General features: G+C 42.9%; 1 protein-coding gene across 2 annotated transcripts in view; it reads right to left on the reverse strand.

The window, feature by feature from the left end:
* Positions 1-27,293, reverse strand: part of sema5a (sema domain, seven thrombospondin repeats (type 1 and type 1-like), transmembrane domain (TM) and short cytoplasmic domain, (semaphorin) 5A) — a 186,454-nt gene that overhangs the window by 98,290 nt on the left and 60,871 nt on the right. For both annotated transcript variants that reach the window (XR_004502365.2, XM_033639177.2), the window contains exons 3-5: positions 16,557-16,656; positions 12,685-12,730; positions 2,441-2,503 (exon numbers count right to left, since the gene is read on the reverse strand). Coding sequence is in view for 1 of the 2 variants with exons in the window: in XM_033639177.2 (XP_033495068.1) it covers positions 2,441-2,503; positions 12,685-12,730; positions 16,557-16,656 (209 nt within the window). In the remaining variant the exon portion in view is untranslated. The remainder of the gene's footprint in view (positions 1-2,440; positions 2,504-12,684; positions 12,731-16,556; positions 16,657-27,293) is intronic.

Here is a 27,293-nt window from a genome sequence, read left to right on the forward strand (position 1 = left end):
AAAAACAAAACAATAGGAACTCCCTTTATGAAAGGCCTTTAAATAAGCTGTGGTTGGGGAAGCTTTCAACTTCACAACATGTTGATTTATATCCTTTTTGAGGACAGTCCCACGTACAAAGCAGGGATTCCCAGTGAGTCTATATGTTAACGCCGAATAAAACGCTCCATGTTGCTTTCAGGCTTCAATATGTTTCATCATAACTTGACTTTTTTTATTTTAGCGCGCCATTTGATGTGCTCTTTGGAGCCGATTCAACACAGCCTGTAAAAATGAAGGCAGATCTGCGTTTTGTGTCTTTAAGATAACTTTTTTTTTTCCCGCCGTTATGCGGCACTGATTGACTGGTGGGAAAGTTCAACATCTGGGGCCGTCAGTTCCACTGGTAGACAGCGTTCACTTGTGTGTTATTTTTGCAGATAACCAAAACCACAGGAAAAATGTTGAGCAGTCATAAGCTGTTTTGAAGGCTGAGGCTTTACAATTTTGCTTTCTAGTTAGTAGTTGTTTATATTATTCTACTACAAAAAGGGAACTCTTACTCTGAGAAGTCTGAGAAAAAAACCCAGGGTCAGAGTCTGAAGAAAAACCCTTGTGATGTCAACAAGGTTACCACAGATTTAATCTCTCTATACACATATCTGCCTGTGCATGCAGAATTTATAGGCAACAGTACAAGATTTTGGAATCAGAAGTGTTAGTTCATTTGTAGTCCAGGTAGAATTGACCAATCATGCTTGAGTGACAGGTAACCAGTCGATGTGGAGTGTAAGAAGTGGAATGCATTGGCCGAAATGCAGTCTCAGAACCTATCAACTATATCCTCTAACGACAATATCACTTTATATTAGCTGTTTTAAAATGTATCTGCTTTCATATGCAGATAACTGTTTGTAGAGATTAGCTGAAAAGGCCGATGCATAAAAGAGGAAGTCTTGGCCTTGATATCCGCTTGCCATTCAGAACCCCCAAAATATTGGCCATTGCCCCTAGAGGCTTTATCATCATCAGACCGATAGTCCATGGGTTCTGAGATTTCTTGGGTTGGGCTTGAACATAAAACTTTTAGCCATGTTAGCGGCATGGCTCGAGGACTGCTAATGTCAATGGGTGGGTTCGTCATTCCCCTGACTCTCTCAAAAATTTTAACTTGTCCAACTTGGTTTATGATCAAATACCTGCAAAACTAATGACATTCCCATCATCCTCTTCTGTATATATTGTTAAATTGTATGTTTTTAATGCTGTATTGTGTTGTGTGTCTGTCTGTACCTATTTTCAAGAGAAGCCAAAGACAAACTTCTACCAAGGTGGACAATAAAATTATCTATCTATCTATCTATCTATCTATCTATCTATCTATCCTCAGCTGTACTTTGTATTTCGTGCTACTTTGCAAATATTAGCCTGCTACACGCTAAACTGAGATGGTGAACATGTGGTGCATTACATTTGTAGCTTACTGGTAAGTCAGAATTTTCCATTTCCAAGTCAGCAATGTCAACTGGAACGCCCTCTGAAGCCAGATTTCCATCTCAGAGAGTCGGAGGAACCTCACCCTTAAAATCCAAAATGGCTTCTCCACGCAACAACAGCAGTGAAAGCTGTAGTAAAATATTGTTTGCTATGCTTCTGTCTTATGCGTGTCTCGTCCAACTTCTATTTTTTAACATGTTGCAAAATGCAGCATGATGCGTTATTATCAACCTGTATTGCTAACAGTTGCTAGCCTAGCTTAAACTGGTATTGCTAACAACATTTTGGTTTTCCAACCTGCTGTACTGAAATGCAATCAACTTGGGTGTGACATCATTCCCAGCTACAAACTCTGGCTTCCAAGGTAGATGTAAAGCAGCAATAAACATTATACCTAAAGCTACACTGAACTTTAGCTACGTTAAACATACTCCAATCTTGTTATTGCACTTTGTATTTTGTTTTCTAACAGTAAATCACTTTGTTAACTTGTTTTTGAAAATCACTATATTAATAAAGTTCATTATCATTTACAGTTATTAAAAATTAGCATGTTTAGCATGTTGCCATTAGCATTTAGCTCATATGTACAGAGCCACTAGCAGGGCTATAGACTCTTGCATTACAATCAGGGTCTGGATTTTAAAATACGTATTTCCAGACAGTGAGTCGAATAAAGTGACTTTACTGAGTTGCATTATGGGAAGTGTAGGATGTCGGGTTTTTGTCACTCATACATCCCCAGGCTTAATGAAATACTACATACTCCTTTAACTGACTTTATTGAAACGAATATGTTGAGTGAACTGCAAATTATCATGAAGTGCTCCTTTTATGGATGACAGGATGTTTTGTTTTTATCATATCAACTCTGAAACTTGTTTTTCTCAACACGGTGACAAGTGTCTGATAAAGCAATAAAACAGTGTGACATTTGAAAGACTCAGACATCACTTAAACTCACCTCAGACTTTCCACGGCTGAAGCAGGCTCCCTTGGTAAACTCATCGCAGTGCCACTCAGCCTCCTGTGGAGGGAGAGAAAAGCAGCACAAGGCTTCCAATAAACCATCAAGAAGAAGCAAACATCAAAAACATTTGGCGCTATGTCACCATGAACCACTTTGAAAAGCACTCAGGGAGCCCAAACAAAACAATGTCTGGCTCTCAACTGTGGCAAAAAAGTCTACCTTTTTGAAGTCAATTTGATGTCTGGTGAGTTTGTGTGAGATAGCAGGGGCAATAAAAATGCCAGGGAAGACATGAAACACAGTCACAAACCATACTATGATAAGTTAGATATACTGGCTGATGCACTGATTTCTGGGTGCTGAGTATTCTTTGACTTGAGTGGGAGGAATGGATTAGAACAGAAGCAAACAGTAAATGAATTTGACATTACATCTTCACAGCGCTCTCAATCCCACATAAAGACACTCACACATCCACATTTTTTTTTTCAAGTTCATAAACCATGTTAAATACAGAACACAGAATCCAATTAAGGTGCATACCAAGCAGAGACCTCAAGAAACGAGTGACAAGTTTGCTCAGAGCCGAATGCCCGATTTGATTTATGTGAGAGGGAAAAGGAGGCATCGTAAGACATAACACGCGGGTCCCCAGAGTAGGATGTCAACGTGATTTACATGTGAGGGAGAAACAGAGGGACGCCTTTTACATTTTACTACAAGACGGAGAGGAACGAGGAGATAAAACCTCGACTTGTCTCCTCCGAGGGTGAAGACACCAGCGTGCTCCAATTTCTACCGTTTAATTTCAGCATGACCTCTGGGGGGGCTTTCTCATTGATAAAAGTTCTCTATTCATGAAATGAGTGTTGGCCCCAGGACAGCACTGGGCTGCTAAGACACTCACGCTTGTGACAGGCAGAATTAGCCGTCACTGCCACCAGCTTCATGTGACTGGCAGAGGGAGGAATACTTAACAGAAAAATTGGCTGGTGCAATAATACGCTTAACGCCAAGTCAAGAAAAGTCTCTAGAAGTATTCAACTTTTTTTCTGGCCACAGAGACACAGGTTTTCTGCAGTAATAACCTGGCTATTGGCCAGAGGGACAGGAATTCACTCTCTGTGGGAGTACAGTAAATATCGCTAACTGAAAGAGAATATTAGATTTCACCTTGGTATCAGGGCTGTTTTATGCCAGGACAAGAGGGGAAAGAAAGCTGAGCCCCCCACAGCACTTAGGAGAACTTCATTCATTTCCTCTTTGAGAAGGCTCTAGGAGTTTCCTCTGTGTGTTTTATGACAAGGCCTTTGCTTCCCGCCGCACTGGCCTTTGGGAGGCGTACAAACACCCGTATGTACACACATAAAATGCACACATAGGCAGTAACAGGAGGGAGCTTAGAGAAGAGGATAGAGCTCAGGGTGTGGGGTACCATTCAGGGAGGATAAGATATGGAGTATTAATGTGAGCCGGCTTCTCTCTCGCTCTTCCTTGTGTGTATGTGTGTGACAGTTCACATTCCAGGGCAAAGCGGGCTATTCTGGGGCCGCGCAGCCACAAACCACACACATCAGCACAAGCAGCGCAGCCTGCACACACAGCACCACAGCGTGTCCCAGCTGAATTGAATGTAGGCGCTGAAAAGTGCTTTCACTAATCGCAGGGGGTGGGGGTGGGGGGGAAACCTGTTAATGGCCCGAAACCTTACTCACTCACGTTCAGGGTAAAAATCAATCATAATACGATGCAAAATTACAACTTGAGATCACGTTAATGGAAGGAAAGCGGCTGCTTTTTTCATTAGGAGGCGATTATGTGATTTATCGTCATCTGAAATACTTCAAAGCAGATTTTCAGAGTAGTATATATTCTTATTACATCTTTAAGACATCAACTTTACGACCACTGATGTCTGTAAGCCTGTAAGTGGGGGATGTGCTGGCATCATTGACCACTAAAGCCACCCTATCTGACTGCCCTGCCTCAAATGGTCCAGAGTCAAGAACAGAATCACAGCCATGCAAAGGCAAGTGTCGGTGTCATTAAGAAACATTAAAAGCTCATTAACATGCTTTTGTTCAGCCACTGTGCTCCTAAGATGAATGCGTCTTGAACCGAAATATGTCTGGAATGCGCTGTCATTAAATAATAATTCTTGGCTTTATCAGAGGAAGCTGCGTTACAAAGACCATTTTCTGTGCCTTTGTCACCTAGAAGGGACCTCAATAGAGACTCAGAGTCGAAACAAAGAAGATGAGAGAATAAGAGAGGACCCGGATTAGATTTAGGGAGCTGAGCGTGGTGGCGAAATTGGCCTGAAAGGAAAATAAATATCCATCATGGCACTGTAATCATCTCTAGAGAAAAACAACCATTGGAAATGTAGAAAGAGAAGAGATACACAGCTGTTAAAGGATAATTATGGTTTATTACAACTATTTATTTTCATCATTTTCATTGGGTATGATAACACTGTACTCGCCAAAGTTTGTAAATGGGAAAGATTTGGAAACAACTGAGTCCAACGGGGCAAAAAGTACATGGATAATCAGATTATCTGCCAAAAGTTTGTCCAGATTGTCTTAAGTGAGAGTGAGCACAACAGAAATGTGGACAGTAGCCCTTCATTGCTCAGACGCGCTGAACAAAGTAAAAATGAAAATAAATAAAGTGTTACTAAGATGCAGAAATTAACCGCGTGTTCACAAGAGCCTTGTCCATTTAAACTGAACCCTGGAGTATTTATATCATAGTAGGGCTCTTCCATTGACACTTTTGGCAATGCCGAGTCAAACCATGCCTCCCGAGATGGGCCATCTCAGGAATCAGGCAAAAGCGCGCTTGACTGTCTCAAAGCTGGTAATGGGGACACGTCACCGATCCCTGACGAGTCTCCTTCTACCCCTAAGACAAGCATGTGTTGCGAGACTCATCTTACGTCTGTCTGTGCAGAAGAACAGAGAGAAAGAAGTTTTTTTAAGTCTCTATGTTCAGCTCTCAGGACTTTTGTAGCTTCTAACTGAATCTCTGTGGTTTCAATTTTAGTTTTTCCTCTTGCGTACTGTTTGTACTTTTAGATATCTGCTTCATTTTAGTGTTTCATATTAGCTTTGAGCTGTTGAGGAGCTGTGTTAAGTTACTGCTAACGAAAACCCAACATTTCCTTATTTTACTGCTTTACAGCTTTAATTATGAAGAATTTATAGGCAATGATATGTGTTTATCACTGAATTAGCATTAGCATTAGGAAAAGTACAAGAAGAAACCGCCACAGTGAGAAGGTAGATGAAGAGCTGCAGACAGCAGGCTCTTAGTGCACATCTGCAAACAGGTGGATTTCTTTTACCTGCCCTACTGTGTGATGGAAAAACACTTGCAGCAACATACACCGATCATCCAAAACATTAAAAACCACTGACAGGTGAAGTGAATAAAATTGATGGTTTCCTTACAATGCAATGGTCTGCAGGAAAACCTTTGCTCCTGGCATTCATGTGGGTGCCCCTTTACGCACTCCATCCACTGTAAACATTGTTACAGACCAAGTACCCCCACTTATTGCAGCAGCACCCACGATGACAGAAGCTCCCCCAGCAAGACAATGTACCATGCCACACCAAAAAACTGCTCAGAAATGGTCCAAGGAACGTGATTAAGAGCTCAAAGCATTGACCTAGGTTTCAAATTCCCCAGATCCCAATCTGACCGAGCATCTGTGGGACAAACTGGTACCCCAGAGGTCCTTTGTCTGGGCCTCAACAGGCCAGAGCCAAGTCCAATCTGCAGTGGGGCCGCTGACCCATCGAGGCATGGAGACAGGACCTCTGGAGTTGTCCTGTGTTGTCTGGCACCAAGGCGTTGTCAACAGATCATTTGAGTGTGAGGTAAGGTTCCGGCATGCCCACTGGATGTTCAATTGGATTGGGATCTGGGGAATTTGGAGGCTAGGTTGATGCCCTGAGCTCTTAGTCACGTCCCCCGTGCCATTCTTGAGCAGTTTTTGTAGTGTGGCATTGTGTATTGTCCTGCCTAGGAGAGGGCGCACTACCACCAGGGATGGCCAGGGAGTGTACTTGATCTGTAATGTCGTTTGGGTGGATGTAGCATGTCAAGTGGCATCTACATGAGGCCAAGGTTCCTCAGAAGAGCACTGTATTGTAACAAAATGATCAATGTTTTTCACTTCACCAGTCAGGGGTTTAAATATTTTAGCTGATCGTTGTAACAAGGGACCTTTAGCAGTGGATCAGCCCACTGCTTTTAATTGTCATTGACTCAAGACAAGCGCATCATCAGTTAAATACAAAACTTCAAGTGAGTAGTCCTGCATTCTGTTGCTTTTGTAAATGCAAACCAGACCAGTTGGAAAACTGGAACAACATATCTTCCTCACAGTGGCCCAATTCAGGAACCAGACCTTTAGGTGTGAACTGACTCTGCGAGGGAGTCAGGGGGGATTTGGCACAGTTGGTGGCAGTCATTTGTTGCTTCAGGGAAGCTGAAAAAAAAATTCCTAAGATGCTATGTTCCACGTGTCCGCCCTCTCTACTGTCCCCTGTAATGGGTGCAATCCTCAGAGATGAACCATTGTGCTCGGGCCTCTCGTCAGTCCTCACACTAAGGGGCTATTGTCACTCTGAGGTGGGTTCAGGACAGATACCAAGGGAGAGATTGGGCAAGTGGGCAGGGAGGGAGATAGACAGAGACAGAGGAGCGGACAGAAAAAGGGAAAATACGGACAAACAGATAGAGAAAGCAACAAAGAGAAAACAGAGTCCAACTTAGGAGTCAGCCAGAACAAGGGAGACAGTGTGGGCAGAGCGAAGTAGTCAGTGAGACGGAGGAGGGAATGAGGAGCAGAATTCCAAAACAGCACTGTTTCCAGACATGATACTGAATATATTTTGCATAAAGAGGGTCCAGAGAACACACTCACTGCTGACAGCTGTCTAGCTCTATGAAACGACGGGCTGTGTGTCTCATTACAAGGGGACGGCGGGTTGAGAGTGAGAGCTGGACAAATCCTGCCGGGGAAATCTAATCTGTCTTATGAATAGCTGATACTGCCTTTTGATGTGCTGGCACAATATTTACTATTCAGACTGATGTCTGCTGATGTAAGCTGCTGAAAGATTTACACATGAAATTGGTCTTGATGTCATGTCTCAGCGAGTGTGTCGGTCTGAGTCACTACACAAATCATCATAATGCCATAAAAAGATAAGTCAGTTGTAGTGACCCCCTGCAACGCCTCTTACTACTTGCTTAAACATGGCATGAAGCTCCATGATATCACTGAGCGCGCTGGTATTTGTATCTCCAATCCCACTGATGCGTTTCACTCTATGCATGTAAATGGCCGAGTTAGTGGGCTCTAGTAATTGAATTAGCAATGCTTCCAGAGCTATGGAGGACAGTTTCTGTAAGCTGCTGATTAGCAGGGCTAATTGTCTGTCTGACGAAGTGTAATTGCAAGAGGCAGGCCCATGAAATACAACATGTGTGACTGGAGAGAGCCTTTTGTTTTCTTTGGAGCCCCCTTTCCTTCCTAATGACACGACAATACGAGAGGAAGTGAAGAAAAATGGAGGCACAATATACATCTCACCACCATACAGTGACTGTTGCCAAGGGGAGCTGTTATGGATAGTGTTTTCGTGGGGGAGAGGCTGCAGTGAATATCCACTATTTTTCTCCTCCTCTGGTGCTGTATCGAATGGTGAACAATGCCACTGATCCTCCTCACTCCAGTGCTTATTGACTAATGCTATGCCACAGTGTTTCTGTTGAAACTCGGTCTCAGTGTCTGCATCCTGTTTCGATTTAGCATGGAAACAGCGCACCAGAATTGGATTCTTACAGGGATTTTTTTTATTTCTTCTTACATTAACACCTTGTGAATTCAACAAGCTCTTATTGCGCCTGCAAATTAGACACTTCAGGTTATCAGGACCAGCGTGAAAAGTATATAGACTGCAATTAGACCAGGTGTGCAAGGGTAAAATTGGAGCTAACGGGCAGGGGGGATCACTGCGTTAGGGTATTCAAGACGACAAAGGTCACTATTTGGGGAGCTCACAGGCAGACAGAAACACAAGGCTGAGTGGTACATGGAGCTGGTTTGGCCATTCATCAGCCCTGGCAGCACAATGGGAAATTGAACACAATGCAAATGCAAAAGGGCCAATTCATCAGTGTTTGTCCCCTCGCTGCAGTGGGCCATAGAAGGTGGATAATGGCGATGCCAGCGTTGATTCGCCTGCTTAAAGTTGGCAGCAGACGAAAGCGGGGAGCTGAATGACAGATAGAGGGGCGAGGAGGACCATACCAAACAGATGTGAGATAAGAAGTGGGATTCACCTGTAGATGGAGGAAGGATATTGCGCTTTGTGGGTGCTGCTTTTATAGATAATTCTTTGGCTGTGGTGGCTCTCAAAGTCTCGTTATTTGTGCATGCTGCAGAGTTAAGTCCTTGTCTTCCTTTTTTTATTTTTTCACTGGAGCTGCACAAGTTTGAAAGTGGAGCAAGGAGAAAAGTATCCACCTTTTGTTCTTGACAGTGTTTTTCCAGATCAGTGAGGATGAGGGTAGAGGTTGACAGGGGGAGGAAGGCCTCTTTAGGCTGTTGAGACACTGCAGAAAAAAAACTGTAAGTACCAGATATTAACTCCAATCAAGGCCAAAGGGAGGGCTGAGTCATGTTTCAACGCCTCATTCCCACTTCAACCCCTGATTGCTATTCAGTTCGACTACATGCCACCGAGTTCATGTACAGTCATGTGGAAGATCTTCTCTTTGTAGTTCTGGAAGTGTCTACCTGTCATGTAGACAGTTCTTCAGACAAACCTTTCTCACATGTACTGCAAAACTAAAATGATCTATGCATTATTCAGAGGAGCTGTACGTGAGAATTCAAATGTCTGAATCAGTTGGATTGGACATCAAATTAACTTTAACTTGCCAGCTTCCTTGTACAAAGTCTGTTTCATGTACGATTAAGCCTATGTGTGAATAGAGCAGGTAATTGTCCGGGGAATTCATGGCGTGTTTGAGTTGATGACCTTTCTATCACACAGCGCGCAGAAAACCAGAAGAAAATAATTATCCGAAGATGAAGATGTGATGGTGAAGACTCTCAGTCAGCCAGGTCATGGTAATCCTAGTGCTATATCATCGGCAACTGGACTTGCTTGAGTTCTTGAAGACATTCAAGACATTCGTTAAAACTGAAGACGCCTCTTGGTTGAGAGGTGAAATGTCTTCAAGTAACGATATATTGCACTTAAGATCCGAGGATGAAGAAGAGGGGTCACACACACGTAGACAGCAACAAAAAATGTCTAACTAGAGAGATAATGAGATTCTGGAACATCTGTCCTTAAGGGCCGAAGGCGATATCGTTACACAAATTCAAGACTCTGCAACAGACTCTGTTGTTTAAGACCAAATTACAGACCTGCTATGTAACTGCTGTGTTATCTGCTTCATGTTCTGCCTCCTGAACGCTCTACCCAGATGCCACCCCTCGCCTGAACCAAACAGAGTATTTCCAATAGGTTACAACATCTCTGATACAGACAATCTCCTGTTGTGTGCTACATGTGTAAAAGGGAAAGGGACCTGATTTTCTGGACATTGCCCGAAGCTCAAAAGACAAAACAACATAAGTAACTGAACCCTCTCTTCTCCCAGAACTCACTGAAGAACAAATACGAGGAATGGCTTCGAAATGGGCAATGAAAGTGTAGAAGTTCTCAGAAAAGAGGTCCCTTCTCTCTCCAACTTCTGATGTTCTTGGGCTCTTTTCTATTTTTTATTACCTCCAAGCTGGGAGGGCATTTACTGAGAAGATTATGGTTGCTGGAATCAGACTCTATCGATCTGTGAGTCTCAACTCGATATGTGCTATAGAGTGCGTCAGACCAGCAGTGTTTAGCTGCCACCCTAAGTGCCACTATTCTCTAAACCCTTCATAACACAGTGGTAATGCTACCAAGTATTCAGAGTTTATTCTCTGCCTTGCACAATGTTTGGAAACAACTCATCATACTGGAACCAAGGGCAGGGGAAGTGGGGTGGGATTAATTCTGCCTTCATGCAGCAAAAGACCTTGTCTGTTGTTTTCATAAATGTTTCATGCATGCACATACAAGATGAGATCAGCCCGTCATCGATCATATGGTAATTATATCCACCTCTTTAGCGTATTATAGGCTGTTTGTATTACGCCAGCTCTAAGCCTTGTGCTCTGTCAAACCGTGCACAGCCTGACTCTTAGCGCTGCCAGCCATGCAAGAACAAATCACTGCCACTGGGCATTATCTGACATGGCTGATGCATGGGGATGGGGTGAAATCACAAAGACAAGCGTAGGTGTAGCTTTTAGCTTGTTTTCGTTCTGCAGGAAAGGAAGAAAAAAAAAAAAGAACCTCATGCAACTCTTTTGAACAGCGGTGCAACCGAAATAAAACGCGCTGAGCTGCTAACGACTGTTTGTGCTCAAACTTTCTTTGTTCGCTCTGACACTCTCAGCCCCACATTCCCTTGTAAATCCATTTGATCAATCAGCAATGCATGTAATGTGAGTGGAGCAACAGTACCAAAGGGGAAATTCGTTCAAGTCTTTCATATCCAACAACAATAAGAATGACAAATATATGTAAACCCAGCCACAGAGACAGCCAAATCTCTGTGCAATTAATCTCCTGTTTCATGCCAGGATGAATACGAAGGAAGGAGAGAAAAAGATTTCAGAGGGAGGTGAATAGAGGGCTAGCACTTCAGCAGCTGAACTTAGCCTTCCCCTTGACTCTAGAGCCCTGGTCCAATCAAATGCAAAGCAGGCACTAGTGCACAGGTCATCTTAAATTGGCGCCAGGCCTTGGCAGGGATTGCCAGATCCAACTCTCTTAAGAGAAGATGTCTTGGAGATGAGGGGTTGATTGGGTCGGTGGAATCTCCTTGCTGATTCTGCAGCGCCAGCCTAGTGCAGGATGAAATAAAGAAGGAGGGATGATTGGGTGTGCGGATGGCACAGAGCATCTTTTAAAAAGCATCTGCGTCCCAGTGAGCGGCCACAAAAGACCGGCTCTGCATGAATCCTCGTCTTTCTCCATGGGGGGTTTCTTCCCTCTGTCTGTGTGCTGTCTCACTGCTCCCAGATTCCTTTGTACGTGTTGCCCTCCACTCCTTCCTATCCGACAAATTCAGACTTGCCTCTCATTTTCGTCTGACCGTTTTTCTCATTTTCCCTTTCCAGGCGGATTTATATCAACAGTTCTCCCCCTCAGTCTCTCCTTTGTTCCATCCAGCCATTCTTGCTCCACTGTTTCTCTTTCTCTCCTCTCCTCATCCTCTCCCGTGGTTTTCCAGGGTGTAAATGGCAAACATCAAGAGTTGTCAAACCATCAAAGAAGCCTTGCTGCTACCACCTAGAAATAAACCCCTCGATATGTCAATGTTTGTATGGCAACTCAGTGGGTCACAAAATGCTTAGCTCCACAGGGGGGATTGTAGGCTCACACAAGTGTAATAAAAGAAAGAAAAATGAAAGGATGCAGAAAGAAATTAGAATGACAACATGTGGGAGAAGGGGAATGAAAGGAGGACTGGAAAGAAATAATAATTGCTACCTTGAGCAAACTTCTATTTATGCATGTTTTGTGCAAATTTTACAACATGTCACCATAGGCAGAGTTCTAGCCCTGGAGTTAGCATTCTTTAATTTCTGTTTTTCAGATCACTTGATTCTGTACCTCGAGAGGAGCACCAAAATGGTAGAATCGTATTAAAGAAATTGCACAAGATGTTAATACCCTAGAAAATGTGGAAAAGCACAGTTGCAGAGTATATGTATCATATACAGTTTCAAATTGGATTTTAACACGCAGGGTATTTATGCTGTCTACACTTTATATCATCACTCTTTCCTTCTCACTGTGTATCAACCCACAGCGCTGTCGACCGAACCCACTGTCACTCCACCGGATGGGAAGTTGTTGTGACATCTGAAATGCTAAACCATTTTACTGTAACAGCTTTAAGTTGTGGGAGCTGGCAGCACACTATGACTATAGCACGGCGTTTGTTGGAAGGCAGGCAGCGCTCTGGATGCCAATGCCAGCGTGACTGTAAGAGCAGACAGAGTCAGAGTGAGCACATATTCACTCAGAAAAGTGGGTGAGTCAGACCGATGGAGAATCAGAAAGACAGAGCAGGAGAGAATTAGCACTCACCTGGATCAGTGTCAGGTCTTCCAGATTGAGCCTGAAGAGGTGATTTCTGTGGGGAAAAAAAAGAGGAAGTATGTGAGCTGATGGAGACATTTTCTTCAAATAAACCTGAGATGTGTGGATGTTACAGCATCCCTGCTCCAAGGCCGAAGCTCTGTACAGTTTTTATCTGAGTTCTCTCTCTGGTTCTTTCATCTTCACTCCCCTAACCATGGTGCCACCGGTACAAAGGGATTTAGACCTCCAAAAGGGGACCATACAGACTTAAACTGCTTTAACAGCAAGTCGGGTGTGAAAACGGTTCAGAGGATGTCGACACACTTAAAAGAGGGTTTTTTCCTCTGATTTAGCACTGCACTTCTATAACATTGTCAAAACTCATGATGGACAGTTTTCGAATATGATCTAACTGATGCTGCAGAACCACAGATATCCTCTTTTTAAATTCCACTCATTTTTCTGCCTTGTCAAAACCTGGCACCGACATTACCCACAATCAACCCAATCTCCAGAAGAAATGTTGGCATTACACTTTTCTGCAAACCATGAATTTGCTAAAGTTGTACATTTCATATGCTGTAGCTTGGTTAAATTTTCAATTTAATGCTGTGACGACCCTGTGGTTAATACTTGCTTGGATTAGGCACAAAACCCAGTTGGTTAGCTTGAGAAAAAGATCATGTTTTGGCTTAGAATACCCAGTTTTGTTTCCACAAACACAGCTTGGAATGCCCCAACGTGTTATTAAAAAAAATATGTCGTTTTGTTGACACAAATATGGCCAAAAATGCCCCGACATGTTGTTAAAAAAATTCTTGATTTTGTCACCACAAACAATGCCGTAATATCCTGATGTACTGTCAACACAGCTTGAAATGTCTTGAAATATTCTTAAAAATTCTCCATTTTGTCGCCACAAACACGTCTAGAAATGCACCGAAGCGAGGTTAAAAAATAACCGTTTATTGGTCTTGATCAGTGGTCTGCTGCTGCTTGGCAGCCATCTCACCTATGTGTCACACCATCCACCATCCCTTCATCCTACTGATAAGCTAATATGCTATGTAAACTATGTCACTTTTAAGAAATGTTGATATGATACATATTAGTGTTGTGTCTTTTGCAAACGAATCGCTCAAAAGAATGAATCTGTTGAGTGAAAGTACTGAACTGAATCACTTCTGGAACTGATTCGTTCATTTCTCAGTTCAGTTGAGCTCAGCAGCGAGCATGCAGGCCGGGAGTGGAACTGCCGATTTGGTCCATGCGAACGATGAATCACTCGCAAGTCGCGAGGCAGCCAGGGTGCAGGGAGGGACTGCCTACCGCATGATGAATCACTCGGTGAACGAATCACTAGGTGAATGAATCACTTGGTGAACGAATCACTCGGTGAACAACGTAATCCCGATCCCTGAGTGATTCAAATCATTTCTTCTCAGCGATACACTTTCATAGGGACCGCTTTCTCCACGCTAACAGCTAATGTAGCCAGGAGTCAAGCCACATGAACAAAATCACACACCTCCCCATTGTTTTAACAGACTTAGTTTCCAGATAAACAAACTTAAAACATTAGGCTGGCCAGTGATGAGACTCACCACTGCAGGGCAGATGCAGGGCTCCTCCCGCCAAGCACTGAACGATTCGGTGAACAAATCTTTTGAACGAATCTTTTTAATGAACTGATTCTAGTGATTCAGTAACATCTAAAGAACTGCTTTGCCCATCACAAATATGTATCAGTGTACAAAAGGAATGTATCTGTGGTATGCAGAAAATGTACAATGCCAACATTTCATTCTGGCGACTGGGCTGACACGATACAACTTGACAACTTTGACATATGCAGTCGTACTCCCCGAGACAAACAGACTTTGATTTGTAAAATCAGTTTCTGTTCAAAACTGCTGCATTTGAAGCTTCTGAAGTTCAACCACTTATAAGTTAAGATGAACCTTTTCACTGGTGGCATGAGGAGTTATCAGAGTTTAGCCAGGGTGCTAGGGACTGAAGTCTGTGGATGGTTGGATGGTCTTCAACCCGTAATTAGGAAGCAAGAAAAACTGGATAAAGCAGTGCTAAAAAGTTCTACAGAGTGCTCCTATCTCTGGAGTATATGTGTATATAAGAAACAGGGAGAGAGCAGGAAGAGACTGAAAGAAAATCAAAGCCTGGCGGTGAAACTTCACTCTAATAAGTGCCTATCCTGTTTTGCCAGAAGCCTTTCAAATTTGCACAGCACAAACAAAACTGTTTCATTGGCATTTACAACTTTTCAAGAAACATTAGGTTCTAATGAATGCCCTCTCAAGAGGAATATTCTTTATATTGACTAACGATGTCTCGGGCTGTCTACTAAAACCATTATACATCATTACCACAGTGCAATCACATGAAAGCTGACAATTAGGACTAAAAGCATTATTTATTGTGATTTTTTTCCCCCTTTGAGACTTTTGTATTATTCATATTTTGTAGTTTTTGTGCCATGGGCCAATCATGATCCAAGATTATTGTCAGTTCATGCTGGCAAAAGAAAATCGTTTTAAACGTTTGGTAAATTTCGTTCAATTCACAGTAAAAAGTCTTTTTAGATATCGACCTGAATGATTTTCTTTTTATGCATTGTTTAAAAACAATTTTGCAGGCAGAGTTCTTGAAATAGCTTTAACAATATCCCATAATGAGTTTTCTCTTTCATATGAGCAATCATTTTTAAAGGGCAAGCATTGTTTTTTTCAGGAAAGTAGATATCTAATTCTGAAACTGAAATCTTCAAGCATGATCACACACACACACACACACAAACACTTTCACTGAGATCTATCAATCTCCTGAAGAGTGGCTATCAGACAGGTCTCAGTGTGGCCTCGGCCCCCTGTTTTACTCTATTGATATTTGCATCGATCCCTCTTTCCTTCCATTATCACTCATACTTCTAACTGAGCCTGCAGCCATCCATCCAGCCACGCAACGCCTTTCTCAGCGAGACACTCGACAGTCATCAAGTTGGAACCGAGAATTGAACTAAACACACTGCTGTGTGTTGGTGGAAGTGTGCAGCTAAAAATGAAAGATTGTCAGCAAAAAACATTGTGTGTTTGTTATGTTATCACAATTGTGCCCGCAGTTTAAACGAGACTCCACTCGCCTTTTCGACCTTTGCTCTTCATCCATCCACACATACACACCAATCCCTGATTAGCCATTTCCATCTAAGTTCCTGGAGTGCATTAGTAAATTCCCTGGGCTCACTTTGATTCTGTTTGTTGTGCTGCTCACCTTCCTGCTGGCTCCTCTGTTATCTCTTGTTCACATTGCAGTGAGTGTTTCTTTCTATTGACAACTAAGCCATTAAGAGAAGTGCAGCGCGCACTTCATCTGGAATCAGCCTCAGACTTACACAGCGTGAATAAATACACCCATTACACACACACACACACACACACACTGAAGAACACACAGTTTGCGCTTTAATATTCACGCGCATATATGCATGAACATACACAAAAAGATGCTGGTAAAAGCAGAATTATTTGTCACCAATGCAATCCCTTCAGATTCAGTCTGAAACACAGAGAAACTGCAAGCACACACACACATACATACACACATATACTTGGCTAGGCCTGACAAAGACAATGGACTTGGAAACAATCTCCAAAGCCATTTTTTTCTCTGGCTTTTGAAGACATCTATAGAGAAACTGATCATTACTCATGCAATGCACCAACAAACACTGAAAAGAAGGGGAATGAAAGACACGGCAACAAAAGGACAGGCAACAAAAGAAAGAAACAGGAAGGAAAGACGAGGAGACAAAAGAAAAAGAGAAAGAGCCAAAAAAAAAAACAAACTCTAACATGAGTTACCTTGCACCGACAATCAGCTCGTTCTGGCCGGGGTCGAAGGTCAGCTGTGAGTAATCCACCGTGCCCTCCGCCTTGAACCTGAAGATCCACGGCTCCATCTCTGCCAACGACACCACAGGACACAAAAAGTGTGAGCCAATCAGAGCATTGAGTTTATGACTGCAGACGACAGCTGTGTTGATGAATGAGCTGCGTTCAAAGTGCTGCTGTAACTTTTCTCGACACACTCAAAGAGTCAGGTCCTTAAAGGGCAAATTTGTAATAGCAGCAACTCTTTCCCCTGCTGCCTTTGTTCTGATTTTTACCTTTCCTCATACCTTCAGTGATGTTGTGTGGCATTTGTGATGTAAATACTACAGCAGTCACACTTGTGTTTTGCATCACAATGAGTTTACACGCACAAAAATGCATAGAGATTTCGGCCCCTAGTTGAGGGCAGTAAAGCTGCATTAGTGTGAGGTGCAAACAGTTGTTGTCACACGACTATAAAGCCTGCAATAACTTAGTGAAGAGGTGGGGCTCGTTAAAAATAATAGGCTACGTGGGGTGTCTGTGTACTTACCTACAGTGAGTCAATGACATCATGAACTTTTATCACAGTTAAACATAACGTTATGTCAAGTTGGGGAAGTTTCACTGAACCAGAAACCTCCTGACAAAACACATCAGACCAGATACACGGTACACGGAGTAGTTAAGATTAGCTCCACGTCAACCAGCACGTTTAAAGAGCTGCATCATCATCAGTAACAATAATTGATAGCGTTAGTTCAGGCAGGACATGATGTCAGGCTCAGCTCACATCCCAGCTACATCAACTGATCTCAAACAGCCCAATCAACTGATGGAGCAGCTGACTGATGGAAGGGTGTCAACTGATAGATCACATGATTCCTTTCTATGCAACCAATTAGCGAATCTCATTCAGGGCGCCGTATTTAAACTGCTCTGGCCTCTGCCTACTGTTGCTGCTTCCTTTGCAAGCCGCTCTGCAACCTGCCTCCACCCCAGCTCCTCCTTTTCATGCTGTGTCTGACTTATCAATGTCATTTCTGTTTGTCATTGATGCTGCTCAGTTCTGTTCCCAGGGGTCTTTGCTGCTGCTCTTCCTGCCTTATGCTTTCCATGTAGGCACATGGAAGGGCAGGGAGGTTTGCTCTTTCCGCCTCAGGCTTTCCTCATTTGCACGTGAAAGGGCAGAGAGGTATGCTCAGTCTCTGCCTTAAGGCTTTCCATGCGGGCGCTTGGAAGGGCAGAGAGGTGTGTTCTCTCCGGCAGAGAGGCCCCAGAACAGAGCCATACTGCAAAATATAATACTGCAAATGGAAATAAAGTTTCTTTGGCTAAAGTGTTCCTGACTAGAATCTAATAATACTGCACTTAAGGGCCATTTTTCAGCATAATGAGTACTTTACTTTCAAAAACTTTAAGTTCATTAACTTTTAATGCCCATACATAGGAATTAATTTCCATTGAGATACTGGTACTTTTAGTCAAGTAAAGGATCTAAAGACATCCTCCACCAGTGAAGATCAATATCATAAGAAAACATAATTGGTGTGCCAATACCTGACAACCGGCTGGACCATATCTTTAATTAAGTCCACTCTTCACTATGCGCTATACGCATTGTTTATTACAGTGTAAGGTTCTGTCAGGATACACTTCTATAAATGCTCGATTGGCCAAAATATTCCCAGATACCAGTGATATGTGTGTGTATGTGTGTGTGATATGTCGCCCGATAACCATGCTCTCGTGTTCTCATCAGATTTCTGGTGTTAAATATTTAACACATTTGGGACAATGTTTGGCATTAACCTTCACCCTAAACCTATCACAGCCCTATCTGGAGTCCTACCACCTGCAGGACTGAACTTCCCATTGATAAAACGGCGTGTTCTGGCCTTTACAACTCTATTAGCTAGATGCTTTATTTTATTTAACTCAAAGCACACGCTTCCCTCCTCACACAATAGTTGGCTTAAGGAGAGCCCAAATCACATCAAACTTGAGAAGATTAGATTTTCACTTCACCGGTAACTCGTTTGACAAGACCTGGAAGTCCTGTATTGAGTATCTGAACGAGGCTACCATCTGTCCGGGTGACAACTAGATGCCCCCCCCACCTCCACCCCCACTCTTTTTTTCTTTGTTTTTCTCCTCACTTGTGTTTGATGAATGTTGTGTCTTTTTGTTTTGCTGTTTTTTCTCCTTTTATATTTTATTGATTCAATTCTCTTATCCATTTTTATTTGCAACCAGTGGGAATGACTTGGAGTGGCAGGGGTTGATGGATATGGAAAGGAGTTAATAGAAAAGGTTTAGTTCATGTCCTTAATGATTGCGGGCCTTTTATGTCAAATCCATAGACTGTAAAAATAATGGATGTAGCCACTATGACATCACCCACTGGTTTGTGGACCCCGTGAAGTGACCATATTAGGGTGAAAGGCTGGCACTGTCGTGGAGCGATGGGTGATTCTGACTGAGAACCCAAGGACACTATCCGCAGAGAGTCTGTCACTCTGCCCTTGACTATGCACAACTTTGAGCCTTGATAAAATGTAAATTGGGCGAGTTATAGAAATTCACCCCTTGTACAGCTGTTGTGAAGGGGAAAATTAGCTGTAGAGATCAAAACTGTTTTTATACCAGGCTGTAAATGTGTTTATTTCTGCTGTAAAGTTGGGCACTTTAACACAGGTGTCTATGGGGATAGACTCGCTTCTGGAGCCAGCCTCAGGTGGTCATTTAAAGAACTGCAGTTTTTGGTTCTTCATTCTGACAGCTTCAATTTGTCATTTTTAATCGTACATAATACTGGTGTAAAATCAGTACAAAGATATGAGAAACAACCAGTCTTACAGTCTTAAGCCCAGTTCAGACCAAAGATTCATGACGAGATGAAACCATTTTTTAACATTGTAGAGAAAAGTCACAGCAGTGTGAACTGGCCGGTCTGAGCTTGACTCAAGCCCGCTGATGATGTCACCTAGAAGTCAGCTAGTCAGATCGCCAGCGGCTGGTTTTAGAACGTAGAGCTTGTCACCTGTTTCCACAGCCAGTTGGCTTGTAGTGAAGTTCGCTGGTCAAGTCAAAATGGCCGCAGACAGCGTGTTTGCTTACCGCTGTAGGTGCTTAGTCCACACCGAGCCCTCTGTTTCCATCCTCACAGTGTGCTGATGCTCATTTTGTTTCTGTTTTTCACCATTTCATCACTAAAAGTACAACTGCATCTCACTATCACTATCCTCATTCATATTTTAAGAAGCTTCAAATTTTATTCAGCCACAAAATAAGCCTGAAAAGCTGGAAATCAGAATGGAAGAACAAAGAGTCGTTGCATAGAGATGATACACCATCTCATCTAGTTGCATTGGTGTGAGCTGGCAGGTTTTTAGAACGTTGAGGAGTGGCACATTGCAAGTAGTTGTCTGTTTCAACTCATCTCGTCGTGAATCTTTGGTCTGGACTGGGCTATATACAGATTTTAAAGTTCTCTTGACAATCTGGGGTAAACCTGACCTGACTTGACTCATTCACAGTATTGTGTTTTTAAGGTTCATTTCCCTCTGCATAAGAAATACGTATAGATCAATATATGTCCGTGTTATGAATCACAATTCCTCCACAAAATTGTCAGGCAGGCTCTCACTGGCCATGATGCAAATATGGGCCCTAATACTGTTGGAAATGAAGGCAAGGGTGGATAACAAACAAAATGCTTTGAGCTGTCGTTGTCGTTTCTAAGGTCACTCATTCAAAAAAAAAAATCACTCTCCACGGATCAAAGTACTCTTCCATTACTGCTTCTCAGCCTCCCCCAAACGAAAGTGAAATCTGAGGCCTCCATTCATGAGTGAATGTGTACTAAATAGTGAAATCTAGCTTCTTGTGACTCAGTAGGCAGTCCTTTGATTTCTGCAAACCATCACTACTGCTGATTGATTCATGTAAACGAATACTGTGGATGAACGATGAAGACCGATGAGAGTCTGACTTTTATGGAAATTGACCTTGGTATGATGGATACACACACACACATGAAGAGACAGAAAGAGACATCCCAGACAGACACTGACATCTTATCCACAACACGCCTGTTCGCATGGCGCCCAACACATTAACCCTTGACCAATTGAATCACAGGCCCCGGGTGGTTGCAGAAGGATGAGGACGGCCTGTCTCCTGTCCAGTTACCCGATAGGTTTAGTTGACATGTTTTCCCCATCGCTCATCACATGCTCCATCTGCAGTCATAACAACTAATCCCAGTACTACTGATCATCACCATATACGGCACATTTTCTCCAGATAGCTAGAAATTAGTATTTTGGAGTGCGGTGCCAGAACTCCTGCAGAGTTTTTAGCAGTGGTTGCTGCAGTGATTTAAAATCATTCATCATTACATTTGTGAGCTATTTCAGACTAAAAATTTCAAAGGGACTTTTTTAATTTACCAGGGAGCTTTCCATCAGGACCGGAACAGAGGGAGAGGACAGCTTGAATATCCTCCCTGAAACGCATTATCTGCTTCTTCAGGCACACCTGTCAGACAGCATTTCAAATGAAAGCACGCGCTCCCTTGGCTGCATCAAAAGCAAGTGCTTTCTGGTTTTGGTGACAAACGTGGGATTTCTCGGTGTTTCGAAGACAAACAGAACAAGAAAACTGGGAGCTTCCAAAGAACATCTGCCTCCTACAGCTCACGCAGTGGGACTAAACTCCAACTCTCCTAACAAAATAATATCATCTGCAGCGAGACAGCGCCACTGTATGCAAAGACGTGTTCCCTTGTTCTCTTTCAAGTCTCCAGTGACGAGTACAAGAGAGCTGCAAGAGGAAAAAAAGCAGCCAGTGTCTGACTCCGGGTTTCACAGCGCTAATACATTTTCATTAGCAACAGGGAAATAAATATCTGGAAGATCACCACCAACTTCACCCCAAAGATTTCATATTGGTTAATGGCTGCTGCTCTGCTTATTCTGGAGGGAGACGCAAAGTTTTGGATGTGGCAATGCTTTGGCTCCACTGGGCTTGTTTTTCACGCCATTGAGAGTATCCCTGGCATACAAATGTAGCAGTGACACTCCCCCTGGGGAAGACGCCGCTTGACGAACCCAGCTTCTCCCCATAAATCTCCCTGACTCACCAGGGGAGGCTCGCTAACGGGGTGATGGAGTATGTGAGAGTGCGTGTGCCTGGGTGTGTGCGTGTGTGTGAGGCAGAAACAGGGAAGAGAGGATATTTGTTGGAGTGCGGAAAAGGGGCAAAAGGTTCTAACTGAACATAACAGCACTCAAAGGATTTACGGCCTTTTGTGACCGGGGCCAAGAACCATTCATAAACATTCATAACCAGCGTGGATGGGCCCTCCCAAGGCTGCGGAGCTAAATATACGGAGCTTCGCAAAGTCAAACTCGCGGGGGTTTCGCAGATCACAGTTTGGGTTTACTACAGGGATACGAAACTGTGGCACACTTGGAAAGATCTTCAAAAAGAACACTGCAGGATACTGGGTTAGCATCAACGCGGAGAGTTATCACACTGATGTGAACTCAGATCTAACTTGTAATATGTATTTGTTTTTGGATTGGTTGTAATAGCTAATTTTAGTGGCACCCTGGGAGGTTTCATGATCCCGTAAAATCAGCTTTAATCCAGTAGAAAGGAAACAGTAGGACGACCCCCAGCAAAAAAAAAAAATAAAATAAAAAATAAAAAATCCCACTCCCGGTCTCACTTCCTCCCTTTCAGGCCTGCTTTGCATGTTACATATGTTCATATCAGCTGCACTTTAAATGCATGTGATAATGTAATCACATCACAGCCATGCTTGTACAGCAGCTGTCTGAATCAGGGGATTGGCTGCCGATGAGACGAAGGCGTAATCACACACACGCGTTACACACACACACACACACACACACGCACACGGATTGGGATGAAAATTCAGAGCGCAGCCAGGGCTCGGAGCCAACATGAAACCAGCAAACACGCACACACTTACACACCCCTCCCCCCGTTTCTCGGTCCCATCTTATCCCCTTAACCTCTGTCTCCCTCCTCCTCAAAATAGAACAGCCCATCACTCACATCCCGTTTGTTATTCCCCGCTCTGACACAGAGCGGTTGACACAAAGACAAAATGACAGGATATATAAATATTTACACTCAGCATCAGAGGCAAAGTCTTCAGTGTGCCAGTGCTCAAAGTTAGCGTTCTACAGTACCGCCAGGCCCGGCAACAACGGCAACATGTGGAACCAATCCTGCGACGTGAATGGTTTGTCTGTGAGTGGTGTAAATAGAGTGTGGCAGCAGGCGCTCACATAAATGAAGAGCCAATTCACTCTAAACGCAGCCCCGTGGTAATGGGCGGCGGAGGAATGGCAACTATTCGGTCGAGTTGACGCAAGGAAACGATCTGGCCGAGCGGTCGAAAAAACAAACACCTGCTCGGTTTGAAAAAATCCTGAAAAGCTAAAGGCAAGGTCGGCTGAGCCCTTCACGCGCGGCTCTTTGCTCCAAGGTTTTCTCCTTATTATGTTATTCTGAGCAAGAAAAACAAGCACATTTTGCAGCTAAAGTCCTGCAACTCAAATTACCGTGGCTGTGCTGTGGCCCCGGGGCGGCGAGTGAATCATGCAAAACAAACCACCGTGAAGCCACAAATAAGTGAGCAATAAAATATTTAAATCTAATGTGTATTTAGGAGTCGTTTGGTTCTAAGGGTGTGCAGAAGAAGAGTCAACCTTTTAACAAGATGACCAAATCTCTTTAGGCCAATTGGGAAAACAAAAACAAAGAAAAGATGAAAATATATATGTAGGGAAATGACATGCAGGACTTTTATTGCTGCGGGTAAATGAAAGACATACAAAAATATGGACAGGCCCTTCTCACGCCATTGGCAGCCTGTCATCCACTGAAATAAAACATGGCTAGAACACAACTGACCTTGGACACGAATAGATCGGACTTAATGTTTTGCGATTTGAGCCCCAAAGACCTTGGAGGGCTTTCAATTCAGGAGAATCACCCCCGAATGACCAATTAAACGATCCCTGATACTAGTTGTAGCCTGTTGCGTTTATGAATGCTATGAGGCCATTTGTTTATTTTCCTACTTTCACTCCTCTCTCTCTAACGATGTGTTCGGCGTTCAGGGATGATAAAAGCTGAGCTCGGTCTGTGGCTGTAAAACAAGTCCGCTGGTTCTGCTCCTCAGAGACGTGGCCCTCAGCTTGACCTGTGAAGGCATTGTTTACACCACAGTTTATAACCTTTAAAAGCCTTCAAGCCTACACCCAGGAACACTTGTTAAATACAACACTTTATTAATACAGTACATCTCAGGGGGTTTGACACTACAAGAGGAGTCCTTCGCCAAAATATACTTTTCACCAAGAAAATTCTTCAGCGCCCCTCCTAAAATAATTCTATATATAAAACACATTTACATTGGATCTTTGCTGAGGCTATATTCAGACCCATTTTCGCGAAAGTGTACCTTTTGTGTCAACATTTTGAATATAGCTGCTGAACTGTACAGTGCACTTTTCTTTCTCAAACCCTACATTTCTCAAACCGCCACACAAAGCAGAGTCTTCAGACTATAGCATCCTCGCACCACAGTAGCAGCTCTGTCAGCCAAGTGTTGTGCCAAGTCAGAAAACCACCATCCTCAGTGGGGTCAAACCCATGTGAGGCACGCCCTTCCACAGTCAGGCCACAATCACACACAGAGAGAAAGAAATGCTGTCACTGGAACACACTCAGACAAACCTTGACCTTGGCTTCTCATGACGGGTCACAACCGCTCTCTGGGCTCTGTATTGTTTCACTTTTTTTTCTACCAGGCGAACTGAGACTATATGAGCTGTGTCAGTGAGCTGGACACCCACAATGGAGTCGAGCAGGTCACGAGCTACCGAAGGAAAGCAATATGTCAATCTTGTTTTTTCTCTCCCTTCACCTACTGTCACCCCAACCTTGACTACAAAGAGACCGTGTTTCTATCTCATGCCAGAACAGATTAATCTAACTGCAGCTAATTAATCAATTGCTTATTTCTTTCTGGTGCTAATTGCCTAACCTCTGAAATAGCTGAAATTGTGAAAAATGAACGTCTCAATGTCCAGGAGAGCCCAAGGTGATGTTGCCAAACTGCTTGTTTGTTCTCACTAATAGTCCAAAATCCTGAAATACTAGGCTCACACTTGAGGGTCTGGAACCAGAATTTTTTGTACATAGTTGCCTGATAAATAACTGTTCCTTTAAAGGGGAACACCATACAAATTAAGAATTTCATTATGTTATTTCCACGGCCAAAGAAAGTTCAATGAATATCTGTGAACATAAACTACTCTCTCTCAGTCATAAACCAGAGAAGTAAGTCCCGAACTTGTGATGATAAAGTATAAAGTCTGGAGCTGCTCCATAGATGATAAATAGGAGACTGATTTTGTAATCCCAAAAAAAGTTTTTTTCTTTTTGTTAATACCCAAATGAGCTTTATTCTGCTGTAATGTTGTCAGTTCTGAAACAGAAAATGTACCCATATATTCAGAACATTGCCCTGGCTGCACTCAGTGTCACCTACATCATCTTTCCCCGACTCATTGCCTATGGAGCAATTCAAGACTCTATGCTTTGATTACATCACAATTTGAGTTTAAGCACTCTACTTTTAGATTTAGAGAAAAGTTGTTCATGTTTAGTAATATTTTTGACTGTCTAAGGCCATAGACATAACACGTGTTAATTTTGAAAATGGGTGTTCCTCTTTAAAGGAATAGTTTGCCTTTTTGTTGGGAGTTAGGCCGAGATGAGAAGACAGTAAATAGATGAGCTTGCACTTATATACTGCCTTTATAGTCTTTAGAGCAGTGGTTCCCAACTGGTCCAGCCACAGGGTCCAGATTTCCCTTAGTCATTAATTCAAGGTCCACACAGTTTAATATATGCAGCGTCATACTTTCCTTTGGCCATGTCATCAAGCTAGTTTGCTGTCTTTGTCAAGTTCCCTTAGTCATTAATTCAAGGTCCACACAGTTTAATATATGCAGCGTCATACTTTCCTTTGGCCATGTCATCAAGCTAATTTGCTGTCTTTGTCAAGCTGTCTCTGTCAGCAGGAAATGGCACTTCAAAACAAAAGCAATGTACTGGAAATTCACGGTACTTCGAAATGCAGTGTGCTTTTGACAAACTTGACACATTCCCGACTCTCTTGCGGTCCATTCAGAATGGACCCATGACCCACTTTTGGACCATGACCCACCAGCTGGGAACCGCTGCTTTAGACCACTCAAAGTGCTTTAACACTACTTCTACTACTCACCCATTCTCCTATTCACACACACATGGCAAGGTGCCATCTGTTACACAGTTTTTCAACAATCACATGCACTCACACAGTGTTGTAGTGTAGAAGCAGTAGTTCAGTATCTTGACCAAGGACACTTCAACAGGCAGACTAGGGGGGCCAGGGATCGAACCACCTATCTTACGATTGTTGGATGACCCACTCTACCTCCTGAGCCATAGATGGCCCCTGTCCCTACAGATATCACTCTCATGTCTCTAGGCTACATATGTAGCTTTGAACAGCAGTCAGATATCTTAGCCTACCATGAAAACTAGCTCTCTAATTTCACATCGCTTTTGCTCATCTGTATGAAAATCAACAAATAAAGTAGGCTTGGGCAGTATCAAGGTGTTCAGGTATACCGGGGTATTAAGGAATCCCGAAGGTGTCATTTTCAATTATGTCAAAACTATAGAAACCCCTCTTTCTGTTAAACTGATACGGAGATGCTGTATTAAATTGATGTAATGCACAGCACCCACCACCAGAGGTCAGTCTCTACCAGTGAAACAGGCAGCTGAGCTTAGAAGCTTAGAAGAAAGATGATGACTGCGAGTCGTGGGGATAACGTTACAGGACTGGTTTAAAAAGAAAAATGCCTCGGGAATGAGTCTGTGTGGGAGTATGACCACATAACTGTATCTTGAGATGACGACTTCTAACTACAAAAGCAGCTATGATTTTATTCAACACATCATTTCTATTCGTCATTCTATATGCCATAAGTATTTAAACTTAGCAAGACTTGTCTAAGGAGGCTGATTGCATATTAGAAACACAGTATTGTAGGCTAGAAAATGACATATGTGCTACAATAGCTTCTAATGCCAGTGGCTGAACTTGTATGTTATTTTTTTTCAAACATAAATACCGTCATATATCATACACCCTGGGAAAATGTCTGAAAGGTATGACAGTGTGAAAAAATATATATTGCCCAAACCTTGTATAAAGACAGATTTGGTTTTAATGTAATAATCTGGGAGTCGCAGAGGTGCAGGCAGTGAGGTTTTGCTAACAGAGCCAAGCTAGTTGTTTTGCCCCTTTACCAGTCTCTGTGCTGAGCTAAGCTAACCGGCTGCTGATTATAGTTTCATATTTAGCAGACAGACACAAAAGCAGTATTAATCACTCATCAAACTGACAGCAAGAAAGCAAACAACTGTATACATCAAAATGAAAAACATTTCTTTAATCCACCGTGCATTTATGTCCTATAGCTTTAACACTCAAGTCAAATCTCTTAATGTATGTATGTGTGTCCAAATGGATAAGGTTTGCCAGAGCCGAGTGGGAGCGTTGTGCTGTTGTGATCCACAGGGGTATGTTTAATGTGTTTGTAGTCCTCCCAGCTCGGCTGA

Source organism: Epinephelus lanceolatus, chromosome 20 (genome assembly GCF_041903045.1).
Source record: "Epinephelus lanceolatus isolate andai-2023 chromosome 20, ASM4190304v1, whole genome shotgun sequence".
In the NCBI taxonomy this organism is placed as follows: domain Eukaryota; kingdom Metazoa; phylum Chordata; class Actinopteri; order Perciformes; family Serranidae; genus Epinephelus; species Epinephelus lanceolatus.